This window comes from Neoarius graeffei, chromosome 15 (assembly GCF_027579695.1).
Source record: "Neoarius graeffei isolate fNeoGra1 chromosome 15, fNeoGra1.pri, whole genome shotgun sequence".
In the NCBI taxonomy this organism is placed as follows: Eukaryota; Metazoa; Chordata; class Actinopteri; order Siluriformes; family Ariidae; genus Neoarius; species Neoarius graeffei.
The window spans coordinates 6,317,998-6,336,434 of record NC_083583.1 but is presented as its reverse complement, the minus strand read 5'-3'; the positions used below and the strand labels follow the sequence as shown (position 1 = coordinate 6,336,434).

At 43.0% G+C, this 18,437-nt stretch overlaps 1 protein-coding gene across 1 annotated transcript in view; it reads left to right on the top strand.

Moving 5' to 3' along the window:
* The first annotated feature begins 6,157 nt into the window (after positions 1–6,157).
* Positions 6,158–18,437, top strand: part of hnf4b (hepatic nuclear factor 4, beta) — a 47,280-nt gene continuing 35,000 nt past the window's right edge. Inside the window, exon 1 of the mRNA XM_060940406.1 lies at positions 6,158–6,272. Within this exon, the coding sequence (XP_060796389.1) occupies positions 6,158–6,272 (115 nt within the window). The remainder of the gene's footprint in view (positions 6,273–18,437) is intronic.

Here is an 18,437-nt window from a genome sequence, read left to right as displayed (position 1 = left end):
TCATGATGGCTACGCCAGTTGAACGAAAGAGTTTCTTATAAATTAAGCATTTTCTTAAGTTTATTCCACTTTAGACACATAAAAATATGACATAAACACTGTCCTAGAATTGATATGGTGAGGAGAATTTGGTTAGTTTTCAGTGATCATTTTCTCTCAATCTACAGGATTAAATTGGTCTTTATAATGATCGACAGCAGCTATAGAGTTTCACACTTTATATACTTATATTAGCACAATGTCATGAGAGTAGATTTCTGATTTTTGCAGAGAAGAAGGAGCAGCCAGAAATGCATAGGAGGAAATGCGATGCTACCGAGAGGACCAGTCACAGTTGGTGAGGTCTGGGTCACTATGGCGTGTGGTTGCATTTCTCAGGAGGTGTACATCAGGTTACGGTATAGATTCGATGCTGACATATTAATTGACCTTAATATTTAACAGTTCTTCCACAAAATCGAGTCGTACATGAGCTGATAGCCAACGAGGCGCATAGCACCGAGTTGGCTATAATCTATGTACGACGAGATTGAGTGGAATAACTGTTTTATTCTATCCACATTCACTGGATTTTGAGAAACAGAGCATTTTTATTTTTACTTTTTGCAAATTCGATGAATAAAAATTTTATACAAAATGTCCGACAAAATCATTTCCGCTTAGAACGTAAACAAATTGGTGAAATGACAGGAGCAATTTGTGAAAAATGTGATGATAATAATAATAATTATTCAAAAATAAAGATACATTCTTACCATCAAATACTTTCATTCCATATTTTGTTGCTTTTTTATTTTGGGGGGTTTTGTTTTTGAATAGTTTTATTTCATCCTCGGTTGGTTCAGCAACACGCTCTGCCATTTTCTTCTTTTTTGGTGGTTGGTAAACCAACTTAAAGGTGCATTACTGCCACCGACTGGGCTGGAGTGTGGAACGAGGGGGGGTTGGAACAAAATTCTGTTAAATACTTGATAACAAAGTGATATATCTGATTTGATGTGCACCACCATTTTGTTTTTCTCTACTCACGGTATATAAGCTGATATCCTAGTAGCAGGGTAGCCAATCAGAGTGCACAATTGCTCATATCCAGTGAATGTGGATAGAATAAGAAGGGTTATTTTGCAGGGGAAAAAATAGCAAAGGCAACCCTGCTCTGTGTGTGCTCTGGTCCAGTGCTGAATGATGAACTGTGATAGGTGATAGTCAGATTATCAAGAAAAGCATGATTGAAAATGAATCACTTGCTTATTTTAGGATATTTTACATAAGATACTCATCTCTCATTATCTCTAGCCGCTTTTATCCTGTTCTACTGGGTCGCAGGCAAGCTGGATCCTATCCCAGCTGACTACGGGCGAAAGGCGGGGTACACCCTGGACAAGTCGCCAGGTCATCACAGGGCTGACACATAGACACAGACAACCATTCACACTCACATTCACACCTACGCTCAATTTAGAGTCACCAGTTAACCTAACCTGCATGTCTTTGGACTGTGGGGGAAACCGGAGCACCCGGAGGAAACCCACGCGGACACGGGGAGAACATGCAAACTCCGCACAGAAAGGCCCTCGCCGGCCACGGGGCTCAAACCTGGACCTTCTTGCTGTGAGGCGACAGCGCTAACCACTACACCATTGTGCCACCTACATAAGATACTCTTATACAAAAAAAAAATTGTAGACTGCAACCCTGCTATAACGAACTTTTGCATATCACAAACTAAGTTTGTGTCCCCGCCTTTAGTAAAAATGAGCCTGAGTTTCAAAAAAAAACATCACTGAGCCATGCACTCCTCTTCCCTCAGAGACAAACAATAAGTAATCAAGTCCACAGTCAAGTTAAGAATACGTGTTAATGCCATCAAACAAAGGCTTAACGAGCCTCGCTTAGATGTCGATCACTAACAATTATCAAGAACACTGATCATTGACTTCAAAAAATCCCTTAAAAGGTTTTATTGTATGAGCTAAGGCTGCTGGGCCATAGAAGGTTCACGCTGCACGCTGCATGCTGCACGCTACACGCTACACGTTCACGTGAAGAACCGGACCCTGGGCCATTAAACTTCATGCTTGGATGTTCACGTGTTGCGTCTGTTCTACTTTGACCGAGTAACCAACAATACGGACTCTTCGGATGACGACGATTGCCTCATTCTGCTTTTACTGAGACAGAGGAAGAGAAAAAGGAACAGAATTTGGAGCCGAGAACACTTCCTTCTGAGAGAAACCCGTGGTGAATTTCACCGAACATTCTATAATCTGCTTGACAATCCCGATGAAGAACTATTTTTCAATTATACCATTCAATTATATTTTTTCTGAAGTTTTCCCCTGAAAGCATAGAGTTATCTCCCTAGACCCATTCTGATTGGCTGGCGCGGCGGTGACCGCATGCATTGACTGGAATTTCCATCTTCACGCCTAGAAAAAAGTGTGCATGTTCATTTCACGCTTCACGCGTGAAGTGTGCAGCGTGCAGCGTGCAACGTGAACGCCGTTCTATGGCCCAGAGCAAGTCATGCTACGTTTGTCCACTTTTCTTTACACGCGTGTAGCGTGTAGTGTGCAGCATGCAGCGTGCAGCGTGAACCTTCTATGGCCCAGCAGCCTAAAAGCAGTTTTACTCGAGTCTTTACTCCATAAGCATTGTTGTCACGTCCACACTTGTTGGCGATCTGAGCGTGTAGCACCATTAGGACTAATCACCATGCACCTGTTCCGGATAAGAGCGCAATCACAGCGTGTGCTTATTAGGACTCTCACTACACACAGACTTTGCGAAGTATACAACTGTACCGAGTGTCTCACATTACCAATCCTTTGTATCTGTGTATTGCTTTACTAGTTTTGAGTCACGTTTGTATTTTGGACTTTGCCTTTGGACTTTTGACCTGTTTGCCTGCCTGTTTTTAAATAAACACTCTTCCTGCAATTATATCCGCCATGTGCCTGCTAACACGACACTTTTAAATGTAAGATACTCTCTGTCAAAGACAAACTTCATATCCTGGAGCATCTAAAGCATGGTGAGAAAAAAAAAAGCAACAAATTTGTCTAAAGAATATGGTATCCCGAAAAATTCACTTTCAACTTTTAAAGCAAAACAAAAAAGAGCTCTGAGACTTTGTCCATAACTGCAATCAACATGACGGGCTGAAAAGAGAGAAGATGCAGTGAGCAAATGATGGTGAGTGTGACTCATTTCCTTTACTTTGTAAATAGGTAAGTGAATTAAGCGTAAATATAAATTAAACACAGTTGGTCTTGTTTTACATAAGAGTGAGCGTCTGGTGTGACAAGCTGCTCCATTTCAGTATTACGAACGTTTTGGTATAACGATCTATTTGGACGCCCAGCAAAAAGTTGGTTGATCTGTTGATCACACTGCTCTCGTTGCAATCTTTGCACCAGTGTTGTAGTCAAGCCACTAAACCTCGAGTCCGAGTCCAGTCTCGAGTCCCCAGTGTTCAAGTCCGAGTCAAGTCCAAGTCGTTAAAACATTTTTCAAGTAGAGTCAGCTACTGATCCAAGTCAAGTATGAGTCGAGTCCACTATTGATCTGAGTCGAGTCTGAGTCCAAGACTCCAACTGCACCATGAGACTGTGGCTGCTTCAGCGCCGTTCCTGAACATGGCGTATGAACAGGTGAATGCGCTTCTCTTTATCAGGGAGTGTGAAGTATTCTGTCAGAGACGGTTGGGAGACGGATGTAAGTGCAGAAGGTGTGTTTATTAATACAAGTGAAGACGGGAAACAATCCAGAATGGCAGGCAAAATCATAAAACAGTGAAACAGGTGATAGGTCAAGGGAGGTACAAACAGGCTATCGTAGACTCGACAGAATCAAAGACAAGAAACAGGAAATCAAGGATCAGGAAACCAAACAAGGAAATAAGGCTGGTAATGTGTCTGCAATGAAACTCAATACTTCTCAAAATAAGTGTATTTTCAGTTTTTATATCGGCGCTCTGATTGTGCCTGAATCCTGTGCAGGTGCAAGTTGTTTATGGCGCACGAGAGAGAGAGGAAGTCCGCTTGATGCGTGCGCTGTCCGGGGCGCACCCCAGAGTCTATCTGATGCACGCGCCAAAGTGTGCAGGTGTGACACTCTTACACGAAATTAGTACAAAAATTAATGTAGATATAAATATCTTATGCCAAATTATTATGGCACGTTACAAAAAATAAAGAAAAAATCCGAGTCCTCGTCTCCAATTTACGAGTCCGAATGCAGGTAATGCATGAGTCAGAGTCATCAGTGCTCAAGTCCAAGTGGAGTCACGAGTCCTTCAAATTAGGGCACAAGTCGGACTCGAGTACTACAAGCCTGCTTTGAACAGTGAACAATAATGCACTATCACTTTTTACAATGTTTCCGCCCTTACAGAAAAAAACACATGAATTTCCCATGTATTTCACATGTGATCACATGTTACCACATGTGGTAACATGTGGAATACATGGTATCAGATTTTGTAACGTGTTACCATGTAGAGCATATGTGGAAAATGTTACCACGTGTAAAACATTCCCACATGTATTTCACATAAAATTGGGCCAAAACCACATGTTTCCCATGTGCAAAACACATTTTCCACATATTTCACATGTGAGAAATCACATGTTAAAGTCACATGTGCAAAAGTCACATGTGATCACATGTGAAAAATCAGATTACACACCGATTACACAAAAAATTGGGCCAAAACCACATGTTTCCCATGTGCAAAACACATTTTCCACATATTTCACATGTGAGAAATCACATGTTAAAGTCACATGTGCAAAAGTCACATGTGATCACATGTGAAAAATCAGATTACACACCGATTACACAAAAAATTGGGCCAAAACCACGTTTCCCATGTGCAAATAACATGTTTCCCATGTGCAAAACACATTTTACACATATATCACATGTGAGAAATCACATGTTAAAGTCACATGTGCAAAAGTCACATGTGATCACATGTGATCACATGTGAAAAATCACATGTGAAGTTAATGTGTTTTTTCTGTAAGGGCAGTGTGTATCATATACACAATGTTTACATCTATTTATTTATTTTTACATACACTACCTCAAAACGCACACTCAACTTTCCGCACATTAACTGTAACAGGTGGTTGTCAATGTACTGTCTATTTGTGTTAGTTGTCATTTTTGCACTGTCCTTGTTTGCACTTTATGTTGTGTGTAGTTTATTGTCTTCAATGTTTGCATTCACTGCACTCTTGTACTTGACGTTATTTGTAGATTTGTAGTCCTGTGATGTTTAATGTAGGACCATGGTCCTGGAGAAAGGTTGTTTCGTTTTCACTGTGCACTGTACTAACTGTATATGGTTGAAATGACAATTTAAAAAAAAAGCCTTGACCTTGACCTTGAGTTCATTATAGTGAGGTTGCAGAATATACATATCTCATTCTATTATGTATTAAAGGACATTTTATACATTTAAAAATTAAGCAAAAACATCAGATTGTCTGAAATAATTCCTCCTCCAAGCTCCTAAAATAATACGTGAGAGCAGAGCAAGTTACTTGTATCTCATCATTGCAGGAAAATAACAGACCTGGCAACTTTGTGTAATCGGTGTGTAATCTGTCTAACACTACTGGCCTCTAGTGGCCATAACAGGAACTGCACGTTTTTACAAACGTCAAAAGTAAAACTTGTGGCTTGTAGGTCTGACTCCAGAAGCTTCATTTCTTCCAAAGTGACACCAAAAACAGTGATTGTGTCCTAAAAATGTTTGTGTAGTTACATAATGAAAAAATGTCTGTTTATGTGATGTTCTGTTCATAGTTTTCCTGAGTGAGTCATGTTTACCTGTGATGGCCCTCCCCTTTATGATTCTCTGTCCACTGATAAGAGCAAACACGGTGACAAGCGCAATCTCGGCTTCTTCTTTCCTCATATGTTTCTGGACAGAACAGTTCCATAAGAAGTCAGAGAACACTGAAGGAGAGACCTTCACAGAGAAGAAAAGTAGGCCATGGTGGGGAAAGTGAACTGAGGGAAAACTCCTGAAAGATTGGTGGGTTTGTTTGTTTGTTTGTTTGCTTGCCTTGAGGTTTAATCTCCTGTGTGGAAAAAGTAAAGGACTGAAGGTCATCCATTCACTCTGACTCGGAATTACAGTACCATGAAGATCTCTGAAGGAGTGCTGGACTTGGGCACGACGGATTACGCGGTGGCCCTGGACCCAAGCTACACCATGCTGGAGTTTGACAGCCTCCGAGTTCTCCCAATGGACACAGGTTTGTGTGATAACACCACAAGCTCGCTCACTTCAATGGGGGTTAAAGTGCACAAGGATTGTTTTGAAGCAAATCGGGTTTTTGCCAATATCAGAAAATAATCCCAAAGAAGCACAGTTAATTTTAGCACCATGAAATTGATCATTATATATCTAACAGAATTATTATACTCCTCTTTTACCACTAACAATATTTTTTCTGTCTTAAATAATCACTTATTGTACTTTTATCTATTTATAGTTGCATTTGGTGTTGTGGAACGTCCACGAAACAAGTTAGTTCTTGTTCATTTACATTATAGCAGCTATAAACGATCATTCCCTCACCAGACTCTTTTGAAGTTAATACAAAAAAAAGTACCTTTTTCATGTTACCAAAGTATAAATATTTCTGTCCATCATGTCACTGGAGCATATTTAATAATGGACACATTTTAGCTACTTTTCCTTTTAATTGAACAAGATCATGACATTCATATTTTCATGCACAGTACAGTATCATTTTCTGTGCTTGTTCTTCTGGTTCCTGCTACATCCATCAGTTTATGGCTTTACAACAGCTCCGGTCTGTCCGTGTTTTCTTATATAATCTTATCTTCTGCGATCATTAGGAGCCGCTGGAATTTAGGGAGGTGTGTTTATTGGTATCCTTTTGAAATCGGAGCATATTTGGTAGCATTTTAATCTGCTTTTTGGTGAAACAGTGATAGTGCGATAATACACACAGCAAACCAGGGTTCCTGCTTCAGTCCTGAGCTTGAGTTACTGACTGTGTAACGTTTTGCATGTTCTCCCTGTGCTCGGGTTCTGCGGTTTGCTCCCACCATACAAAAACACGCCAGAAGTTGGATTGATGACTCTGAGTTACCCCTAGGTGTGAATATGGTGCCCTGTGAAGGACTGGTGTCCCATCCAGGTTATATTCCCATTTCACACCCAGTGTTCCCAGGATAGACTCTGGATCTACAGCAACTCTGATCACTTACTGAATATCAGTGAATGCAGCTCCAGAATCCTGGTTCAATCCTGAGCTTCAGGTTACCATCTAGTTGGAGTTCCATATGTTCTCCTCTTTCTCCATGGGATTCCTCTGGGTTCTCCAGTTTCCTCCATCCTCCAAAAAACACACCAGTAGGTGAACTAGTGACTGTGGTGTCAATTCTAGGGTATCGTTTTGCCTCATTCCCATTGTTCCCAAGATAGACTCCAGATCCACCACAGGGTTCTATAACTAGGCCTTTTCAGCATATTGGGCTGATGTTTAGTGTTTCCTTACCGCTATGCCCACAATATTGCTGACATGCCTCTAAAAGTTGCCATTACACTAATAGAAAGACTTGTCAGTCTTGAAAATGTGGTCTTTTGTTTAATTTTCTCTAGCTATCTCAACACGCTGCCATGCAAATGCTCTACATTCAGACATACTCCACTCCCCGTCCACGTAAGTGCCCAGTGCATAGCTGCCCAAGTAGTTCCATGTAGACACTATCATTGATCATGCTAGTCCGGTTTACCTCCTTCCTTATGCTGTGTTCACGGTAAAGTGTCATTCGTGTTAAGAGGCACTGACGCACCGTGCACCATGGCCGTAACTACCATTGAGGACACCGAGGTCGTGTCCTCGGTATTTTTTTCAGAAATTTCAAATTGGTCTATGCTGAATTCGAGCAGTGATCAATGTAAAATGCAGCGTCCACATCCACATGTCATCTGTATTTCCCCCCAATAAAATTCACATTCGTCTAATGTCATCTGAAATCTCTCAGCCTCTATCTCTATCATTGCCGTGTCTAACGCAGCGTCACGCGACGTAGCCTATACTAGTGTCGGCCAGGGAAGTTGGGTTTTGGATAAAACAGGCAGGGTGTAGTCTACGCTCTATCACATATGCCTACCTAACCTAACGTAGGCTAATAGTCACATCGCATTATAGAGCACACATAACTCTCTCTTTCTCTCTCTCTCACTCACTCACTCACTCACTCACTCACAGACACACAAATACAGACACACACACATACACACAAATAATACACTCTCACACACTCTCTAATACATAGTCTTCACACAGAACTAATAGCCCTACATTCTAATATAATTTAAGATGATGAAATGTAAATAATGCCAATACTTCAGGTAGCTGAGCAATACACTCAGTTCAGTTCAGTTTTGACTTTTATGTCAGATAAAACTCTACAGTTCTGATGGCACAGTTTTAGAATTGTTAAAGTAAATGTGTTGTGAATCAAACTTACATTACAGGCAATGGTGAGAACACTGTGTTTCAGAGAATGCATGCAAATGGATCTCAATTCAAGACAGCCAGATAGACTGATGCCTTTACATTACTGCTCAGAATGTCTCTACACATACAGACACCCACAAATAACACACAAACTCACTCACTCACTCACTCTCTCTCTCTCTCACACACACACACACACACACACACACACACACACACACTCTATTATTATAAGGTGTAATACTAAAGCTTACAACTCAGCAGTTCACACCCTTTCTGTCATGTGTATGCTGCAATGTAAATAATGCCAATACTTTAGGTAACTGGTACTTTAGGTATGTATACTCAGTCCAAGAGTTCACTACCTTTCTACTTTTATGTCAGATAAAACACCACAGTTATGGTGCCACAGTTTTAGAATTGTTAAAATAAATGTGTCCACCACCAAATCTATCCTTGGTTTGTTATTTATTTATTTAAGTTGTGCCGGTGGTGGTGGTGGGGGGGGGCTTCGGTGCTGTCAGCCATGCTTGACCTCAGTATTTGAAAAATCCTGGGTACGGCCCTGCCGTGCACGTAATCCATGCCGGTTCCCGAGTTAGATCTGGATAGTCATATAAATTTGTAATTTAATTTATTTCTATAGCGCAAAATAACACAAATGATCTATTGCGCTTTACAAGCTAAAATTTCCAAAATTATATGATAAAACAAAAATTACAAAAATTGCAACTTATATAATAAAAATCTTATTTATATATTTATAATTAAGATAGCTTGACTATAAAATAAAACAAAAATAATAATAAAGTTCTACAGAGTTATAAATTATAGGCTTCCCTGAAAAGATGAGTCTTCAAAAGGCGCTTAAAATCGTCTATATTCTGGGACTGGCGGATTACTTGTGGAAGTGCATTCCACAGTGTGGGGGCTGCCGCTGTGTACGACCTGTCACCTAGCGTCTTCCTAGCTGTCCACGGTCTGTTTAAAACTGGCGCTTCGAAAGACCTTAAATGATATCTAGTTTTCTTCACCGAGATTAAGTCGGAGAGATAACTAGGTGACAGGCCATATAAAACCTTGAATGTGATTAAACAGATCTTAAAATTGATTCGGTACTTGATGGGCAACCAATGCAGCCGAACAAGCACAGGGGTAATGTGACAGAACTTAGGCAGGCGAAATATTATACGCGCGGCAGTGTTCTGTACCCGCTGTAACTTGTCCAGCTGCTTGGCCGGCAAACCGTAGAGCAGACTATTGCAATAGTCGATGCGACTAGAAAAGAAAGCGTGCACAAGTAATTGTAATTGAATGGCTGAAGCTGAAAACAAAGCTGACACTTGGTGAGCATCAACTGGTTATTTTATTATTATTCCATAAATATGTCACTAATATAGTTGAGTATTAATTATAATAAGTTTTCAATCAAAATAATCACAGATACTTTTGGCAAAAAAAACCTCATTAATATTACCAAACAAGTGTTGCCAGGCAAAACAAACCTCGCCAGGCAGCATTTATTTTATACCTATATGTTGATAATGGTAATATTTCTCAATCATCAGCTGTCAGGTTATAATTCTTATGAAAATCCATGACCTTAAATTTGACATTTCATAGTCATTCAAGGTCAAAGGTCATGGTGGCAACTGAAAGCCCATATGGGACTTCTTATATGTTGATAATGGTAAACATCTGGCTATCATCAACCATTTTAAAGTTATAGCCCTTTGAAAACTCATAACCTTGAGTTTGACCTTTTCAAGGTCAAAGATCATGGTGCCAAATGAAAGCCCATATGGCACTTCCTATAAGTTGATAATGGTAAATATCTGTCTACCATTAACCGTTTTCAAGTTACAGCCCTCTGAAAACCTGTGACCTTGAGTTTGACTTTTCAGGGTCACAGATCATGGTGCCAAATGAAAGGCCATATGGGAGTTCCTATATGCTTATAATAGTAAACATCTTTCTATCGGCAACCGTTTTTGAGTTATAATGGAAAATGTTATTTTGACCGAAAGGTTGACCTTTCTGGTGACCTTGACCTTCACCTTGACCAGATTACCCCCAAAATGTAATCAGGTAATCTACGGACCATTGCACACCTACCCTGAAAATTTGAAGTCAATCGGTGCAACTGTCTAGACACTAGATTGTTAACAGACAGACAGACACACACAAACAAGCAAACAAACCGCGCTGATTACAATACCTCGCCCTGCTTACTCTGTCACGGGCGAGGTAAAAAGAGTGACTTTCAAGGAGGACTGCAAGTGCCAGGAAATGCACTAGAATGCATCTCCGAGCATGTAGAACCTGTGAGCTTTGGGGGACCTAAAGCGGCCCCCGAAACCCTGCCCGTTATGACTGATGCCACTACGCTAATATTTTGGTCTAGTTAAAACCCTGTACCATGAAGGAGTTACTGAAGATGAATGAATGAATGAATGAATGAATGAATGAAACAATGCTCTCAGCTGAACCGAACGTACCAGAAATACATCATACAAAACTTCTAGCTGTTAAATTTCCTCTAAAAACTCTAAATTTACATACAAGTTGGAGATTCAGTGTCCTGGCAGAATCGAACCTAGGACACTTGGAGTCTTGATAATATCCTGGTCACTGGTTTAGCACAGATGTGACACACTGTAATCTAATACACCACTTCAATAAGACACACCAGTGTAGGGATGGATTGCCATGCCGTAGCCATAGTAACCATTTATGAACCATCTTCTCCCTTTCACTGGACAGCATTGAACACACCAATCCCTGTACTCGATGCCATGTTCTACCTCCGCCCATTCTTCTGACTCTCTGTAATGGTATTGGATTCAGAGATGATGCCGGATACCAAATACAGTGACGTCACGACTGTGTTTTAAACCCGTGGCGGAATCAAAATTCTTTCTCTCTGGTGGTGGGTTTCCATGTGTGAAAGAGATGCCGTTGCACCTGTGCTACAGGAGAACAAAGAATGAGCTATTGATACTGGACCTTTAGCCAAAGTTCAATGTATTTGATCCTCGCATAGTTGCAATAATAACTGAATCAGTTAGTTACTGCAGCCCACGCAGTATTTTAAAGAGAAAAGGCGACCGGATTCCTTTTCCCTTTCGCAATGTCAACGAACTACAAACAAGATTCCTTCCAGATCATCGGATGACCGACGGAACACCTGTCATGCTCCACCCCGGACTTCCAATCCGGAGATTTATTATCTCCCAGTTCAGTGCTAATCCGGATCCGGGACGGGACTTCCATCTTGCCAGCATTCACTTCCTGGTTTTCTCTGCTGTGTATAAATAGGCCATTCTCAGAAAGGGACTTTGCCAGAACGTCTCGTTGGTTTTTCACGTCGTCTCTGCGCCGTCATTGCTTCTTGGATTTTTGCTCTCTGTTTTGCCTGTTCATTGCCACAGTTTTTTGCTTTCTCCTATCTTGTCTTTTTTCCATGTTTTTTGTGCTACGTTTTTGTCTCCAGTTTTTTGTCAGGACTATTTTGCTATTTTTGTTCATTTACTCTTTTTCTCCTATTAAATCATTTTTTATTCATTGGATTTTCTGGTCTGTGTTCTGCTTTTGGATCCAAACTCACCACATCTCGCCACCCATAACAGTACGTTCTGGCCAACATGGATCCAGCAGAACTGAACCATCTGAGAACGGCTATGCAGCAGCAAGAAGCCCTCCTCGAGACCCACCAACAGGAACTCAAGCAGATCACCCAGAACCTGGCCACCCTGTCCCATTCACTCAACCTCCTAGCCACACAACTTCAGCACTCCCAAGCCATGCCTACCCCTGCCCAGCTGCCTCTTTCCTCACCTCCCACCACCACTGCTCTCCATGAGCCCTACAGTGGAGAACCAGTTACCTGCAGAGCTTTTTTTGTCACAGTGTTCACTGATCTTGGAGCTTCAACCTCTGGCTTTCCCCACAAAATGCTCCTGGGTAGCCTATACCATCACGCTCCTCACTGGCAAGGTTAGGGAATGGGGAACAGCAGTCTGGGACGCCGACACACCCTGTTGTTCCAGCTTCAAGGAATTCTCTGAGGAAATGAGGCGAACATTCAACTGCTCTCTGTCCGGCCGGGAGATGGCAAAAGAGCTCATGGAGCTGCGGCAGGGGTCCTGATCTACCTCGGATTATGCCATCAAGTTCTGGACGTTGGCAGCATCATGCGGTTGGAATGAGAGTGCCTTGGTCGACGTGTTCTAACATGGCCTGTCCGATGCCGTTAAGGACGAACTTGTCTCTCGGGAACTGCTGTCGGACCTCTCCAGCCTGATGGACCTGGCCAATCGTATTGACGCTCAGGTTCAACAACGGAGGAGAGAGAGGAACCACCTCAACTTCAACCCCTTTCCACCTCCCTCCTCATCCATTGAACCCGTGCAGGTAGATCAGGTACAGGTGTCAGCGGAGGAATGACTGCGCCAATAGAGCATGGGGGCTTCCTTCTACTGCGGTCAGCAGGGACACATCTGCCGAGCCTGCCTGCCAAAAGGGACGAGCTCACCAGTGAATCAAGAGGCCCTGGTGGGCAATGCTCGGAACCAGTCCCCTGCTAACCGACCGCTGCTCCCCGCTGTCATCACTCTCAACAACCGGCATCACCATCTTCAGGCGCTCGTTGACTCAGGGGCGGACAGGAACCTGATCTGCTCCACCACCGCGAAGGATCTCGGAATCCCGCTACTCGCCCTCGATGTTCCTCTCGCCATCCTGACACTCAATGGTACTGGCTTGACCACCATTACTCACCACACCTCACCACCCCGCTCACACTAAGGATTTCAGGCAATCACTCTGAAATGATACAACTTCACTTCATGAACAACCCTCACGTTCCCGTTATTCTTGGACTACCCTGGTTGATGCAGCACAACCCCCACTTAAACTGGACTGACCACACCATCTTAGGCTGGAGTCCTTCCTGCCCGGCCTCCTGCCTGAACTCCACTCTGCCTCCTGCCAAACCACCACAGCCTTCACCCAGTGAGTTTCCCGACCTCTCTCATGTGCCTCCGGAATAACTGGACCTCAAGCCTGTCTTCAGAAAGACCTGAGCAGTGTCCCTTCCCCCTCATAGGCCTTATGACTGTGGTATCGACCTCCTGCCAGGGATGGTGCCACCCAAGGGATGTCTCGACTCTCTTTCCCCCGCCGAGAGACAGGCCATGGAGAAATACATCACTGAGTCTCTGGCAGCTGGGATTATCCACCCTTCCTCCTCCCCGGCAGGGGCAGGATTCTTCTTCATGGAGAAGAGACAAGTCGCTCCGCCCCTGCATTGACTATCGAGGTCTCAACGCCATCACAGTCAAGAACCGCTACCCACTACCGCTCATGACCACAGCCTTCAAACTATTCCAGGGAGCTAAGGTGTTTTACTAAACTGGACTTATGCAATGCCTATTAACTAGTTAGGATCAGGGAAGGAGACAAGTGGAAGACAGCCTTCAACACCACCAAAGGCCACTATGAATACCTCGTAGTCCCGTTCGGCCTGACTAACGCGCCCCCGGTATTCCAGGCGTTAGTTAACGATGTCTTGAGAGACTTTCTTAGCACCTTTTGTCTTCGTTTACCTGGATGACATCTTGATTTTCTCTTGCTCCCTGGAGGAACATTGGGGTCACATCCGGCAGGTTCTTCAACACCTGCTAGAGAATAAGCTGTTCGTTAAGGTGGAGAAGAGTGAATTCCACCAAGGCTCTGTCTCATTCCTGGGGTTCATCATCTCTCCAGCAAAGATCCAGATGGACCCCCTCAAGCTGGAGGCAGTCGCTGAGTGGCCCACCCCCTCTTCAAGATGAGAGCTCCAGCGCTTCCTGGGGTTCGCCAACTTCTACAGGTGCTTTATCCGTGACTTCAGCACCGTGGCCGGACCTCTCTCAGCCCTGACCTCAACTAAGACCAAGTTCAAGTGGGGGGAGGAAGCAGATAAAGCCTTTTCCAGTCTCAAGCACAGGTTTACCACAGCACCCATTCTCACCATACCCGATTCAACCAAGCAGTTTATCGTCGAGGTCGATGCCTCCGAGTCAGGGGTTGGAGCCATCCTATCCCAGAGGGCTGATAACAACAAGGTCCACCCATGCTCCTTCTTCTCCTGCTGGCTATCCCCAGCCGAACGGAACTACGACATTGGTGACTGAGAACTACTGGCCGCAAAACTAGCCTTGGAGGAGTGGAGGCACTGGCTCGAGGGGTCTAACCTCCCTTTTCTAGTCTGGACCGACCATAAAAACCTGGAGTACCTCAAGTCCACCAAACATCTTAATTCAAGCCCATTTGTCTCTCTTTTTCTCCTGGTTCAACTTCACGCTCTCCTACCGCCCAGGCTCCAAGAACAGCAAACCCAACGCCCTGTCCAGGATGTTCTCTTTCCACCAAGAGGAGTCCAAGCCACCTGAGACCATCCTTCCTCCCTGCTGCCTGGTGGGAGCCACTATTCTAGAGGTTGAGACACTCATGCAGAAGGCCCTGGAGCAGGACCCCGGTGAAGGTAACTCCAACGACATTCCTCTTAACCATCTGTTTGTTCCCTGTCCTGTGCAAATTCAGGTGCTGCAGTGGGGTCATGGTTCCAAGCTGGCCTGTCATCTGGGAGCCGCCCGAACCCTGGCTCTCATCCAGCAGTGCTTTTGGTGACCATCCATCAAGGAGGATGTCTAGGAGTTCTTGGCAGCCTGTGACACATGCTCCCAGAACAAGACAGCCAATCGACCCCCTGCCAGCTTACTAAGACCCTTTCCAACTCCGCATCGACCTTGGTCTCACATCGCCCTGGACTTCATCACAGGACTCCCCAACTCAGGTGGCAGCACATGCATCCTCACTGTTATTGACCGTTTTTCTAAGACTGTCCATTTCATTCCTCTGCCCAAGCTCCCCTCAGCCAAAGAGACCGCAGAACTACTCGTCCACCACGTTTTCCGCCTACATGGTGTGCCTACCGACATCATTTCTGACTGGGGTCCTCAGTTCACTGCACAGTTCTGGAGAGCCTTCTGCAAACTCATTGGAGCCACCTGTATTCTCTCCTCAGGCTTCCACCCGCAGACCAATGGCCAAGCAGAACGGGCGAACCAGGCTTTGGAGGCTGCACTCAGGTGCATGGCATCCAGGGATGCCAGTTCTTGGAGCAAGTACCTACCCTGGATAGAATATGCACATAACACTCTCCCTTCCTCTGCCACAGGTCTCTCTCCTTTCCAGTGCTCACTAGATTACCAACCACCACTGTTCCCCAGCCAAGAGGAGGAGGTCACCGTACCCTCTGCCCAGCTCTTTATATGCTGCTGCAGGAGGACATGGGCACTGGCCCAGAGAAGACTCATTCGCTCCACACTTGCATCCAAGAGGCAGGCCAACAAACGTCGCTCCAAGGTACCCACCTACTGAGTAGGTCAATGAGTTATGCTCTCCACGTGCCACCTACCACTTAGGACCGTCTCTCGCAAGCTAGCACCCAGGTTCCTTGGACCCTTCCTCATCAAGAAGGTAATCAACCCATGTTCCGTTAGACTGGCATTACCACTCACCATGTGACATGTTCACCCTACCTTTCATGTATTTCAGCTTAAACCTCTGGTCTCCAGTCCAGTATTTGTTATGGCAAAATAGGACAATAGGACACAATGGAAAAATCAAGAACACACTGGAAAGATAAGAATAACAGTGGTGGTAAAAGAACAGCGACTGTACCGGCTGAAGGTCACGCAGGTCTCTGCTGCGGTGCGTGAGCAACAGGACATCACTACCACACTAGATGGAGCATGAGGCAGGGGTGAGGCAAAATGACTGGCCGTAGATTCTATCAAAAGTTCGATCTAAATTGACTGTGGTTGCAAAACATTGGCCAAAAATACGCAAACACTATGAAATGTGAAAGTAAGATGAAAAAGAAACATTATTGCCTTATACTGCAAGACTAAAACAAAATAAAACTGTCAGAACTCACCTTTTCAGTGATAACGTCCAAACAGATCACCCGTGTAACAAAGACCGCAAATGGAAGCACGATCAACTTCTAACTGTTGGAGTGGAAAATTCCATTCTACACATGCAAATTGTTAATGTGTGTCCTTCCCCACACACAAATAACATGCTATGGTAAAAAATAGACCACAACTCATTTTATAGCTCAGAAATTCATACAAAACCAGCTACCATTGTAACATATTCTGTAAGAAACATATTCTATACTTAACTTTCAGCTTTCGTTTTAAAAAAACAAAATTGCAGATTTATGACAATTTTTATATGGTGTAGTGATTTTAAGTTACTACTTTTGGTGAGGTAGTGACCTCGACCCTGAGGCTTTCCGTTTAGATCAAAACACATGATCGTATTGGTTTTGAGTATGCGGAAAATGGAGTTACAACAGTGATCAAATATTTTGCATGATGTTTTATTCCAGTTATGATTATTCTGTGAGTGCAAAAACTGTAGACTTTTCAGTGGACTACAACCTTTTTAAGGGAATGCGATGTAGTCAACCATTTATCATGTCCCAGATCAAGCCGCCATTTTTCCACAAATTTGCAGAATTTTTGCCAAATTCTGAATAGAGTATTCACATCAAAGATTTAGTTTTATCTGTATTATTTCTTTCATCATTTTATTTCATATTAAAACCAACATCACCATTCAAAACTGTATAGTTTATTGACTGTGAGTATATTTAGTGGGGTACCCCTACAGTACCCAGTTTCTGAGACAGACCCATATAGCTTATTACTTCTGATCACCATTAGTGCCTTAGTTATCATCATATACACTACTGATTATTATCTGTATACATTGTATCACCATTTATATTGAATTATTTCTTGGCTGCTATTGTTGCTATATCTGATCAGTATTATTCGTGTCAGCCACGATACCATTTCAATAAATGGTATCTTTGGAATAAACTGTGTCCTGTCTATTACTACAACATTCACTGAGTGCCAAGCTCTGCCAAACAAGTATTCTAATTGCCTTCACCCATTTGGTTGTTATATGAATGTTATAGATCTAGAGTAATTGTATTACATTAGAGCTACAATACTCACTAAAACTATAGCAACCTCACCACTGTTATTCCATTAATTTTAATAGCTTAGCTATAAACTATTAGACCCTTTAATTAATGATTACTGAATTTATGAGACTGATCCCTTTTTACATGAGACTGATTTGATAAGCCTATTGCACCTACACCAGTGATCCTGACCTCTTCTGCTCCTCGGACCTGCCTGATCCATCCTGATGCCCTACTTCTTGCTGAGGTTCTCATCACATCACTCCTGTGAACGATGGCCCCATATGGACAGTCAAAAGTCGCACTTAGAAGATGGCTCTGTAAAAACACTTCCAGTTTTGCTATGATGTCTGAAGACTACAATCACCATGATAACTTTCAGACTGCAGTCATCATGAACAGTTTTACACTCAAGTCTCCATCAGTTGGTGAACAGTTGATAACTTCAACAAAACATACTTCATGTTAAAACTATAATGAATTTCCTGGTTGTACTTTGTGACTCTAGAGAACACAGTTATAGAAGTGAGTTATTTATAATCCTGCTATCTGTTATCATCCAGATGAGGATGGGTTCCCTTTTGAGTCTCTCAAGGTTTCTTCCTCATGTCGTCTGAAGGAGTTTTTCCTCAACACCTTTGCCTCAGGCTTGATCATCAGAGATAAATAAATTTATTAGGGATAAAATTATTAGCTCATATGTTTAAAGTCTTTAATTTTCTGTAAAGTTCCTTTGGGACAGCATCTGATGTTAAAAGCGTAATACAAATAAACTGACTTGACTTGAAAAAAGAAAAAATATAGAGCTGGAATGCAAAATTAAGCATTGAATGCCCATAATCCATGATCCTCTATTAAGGAAGATCCTGCAT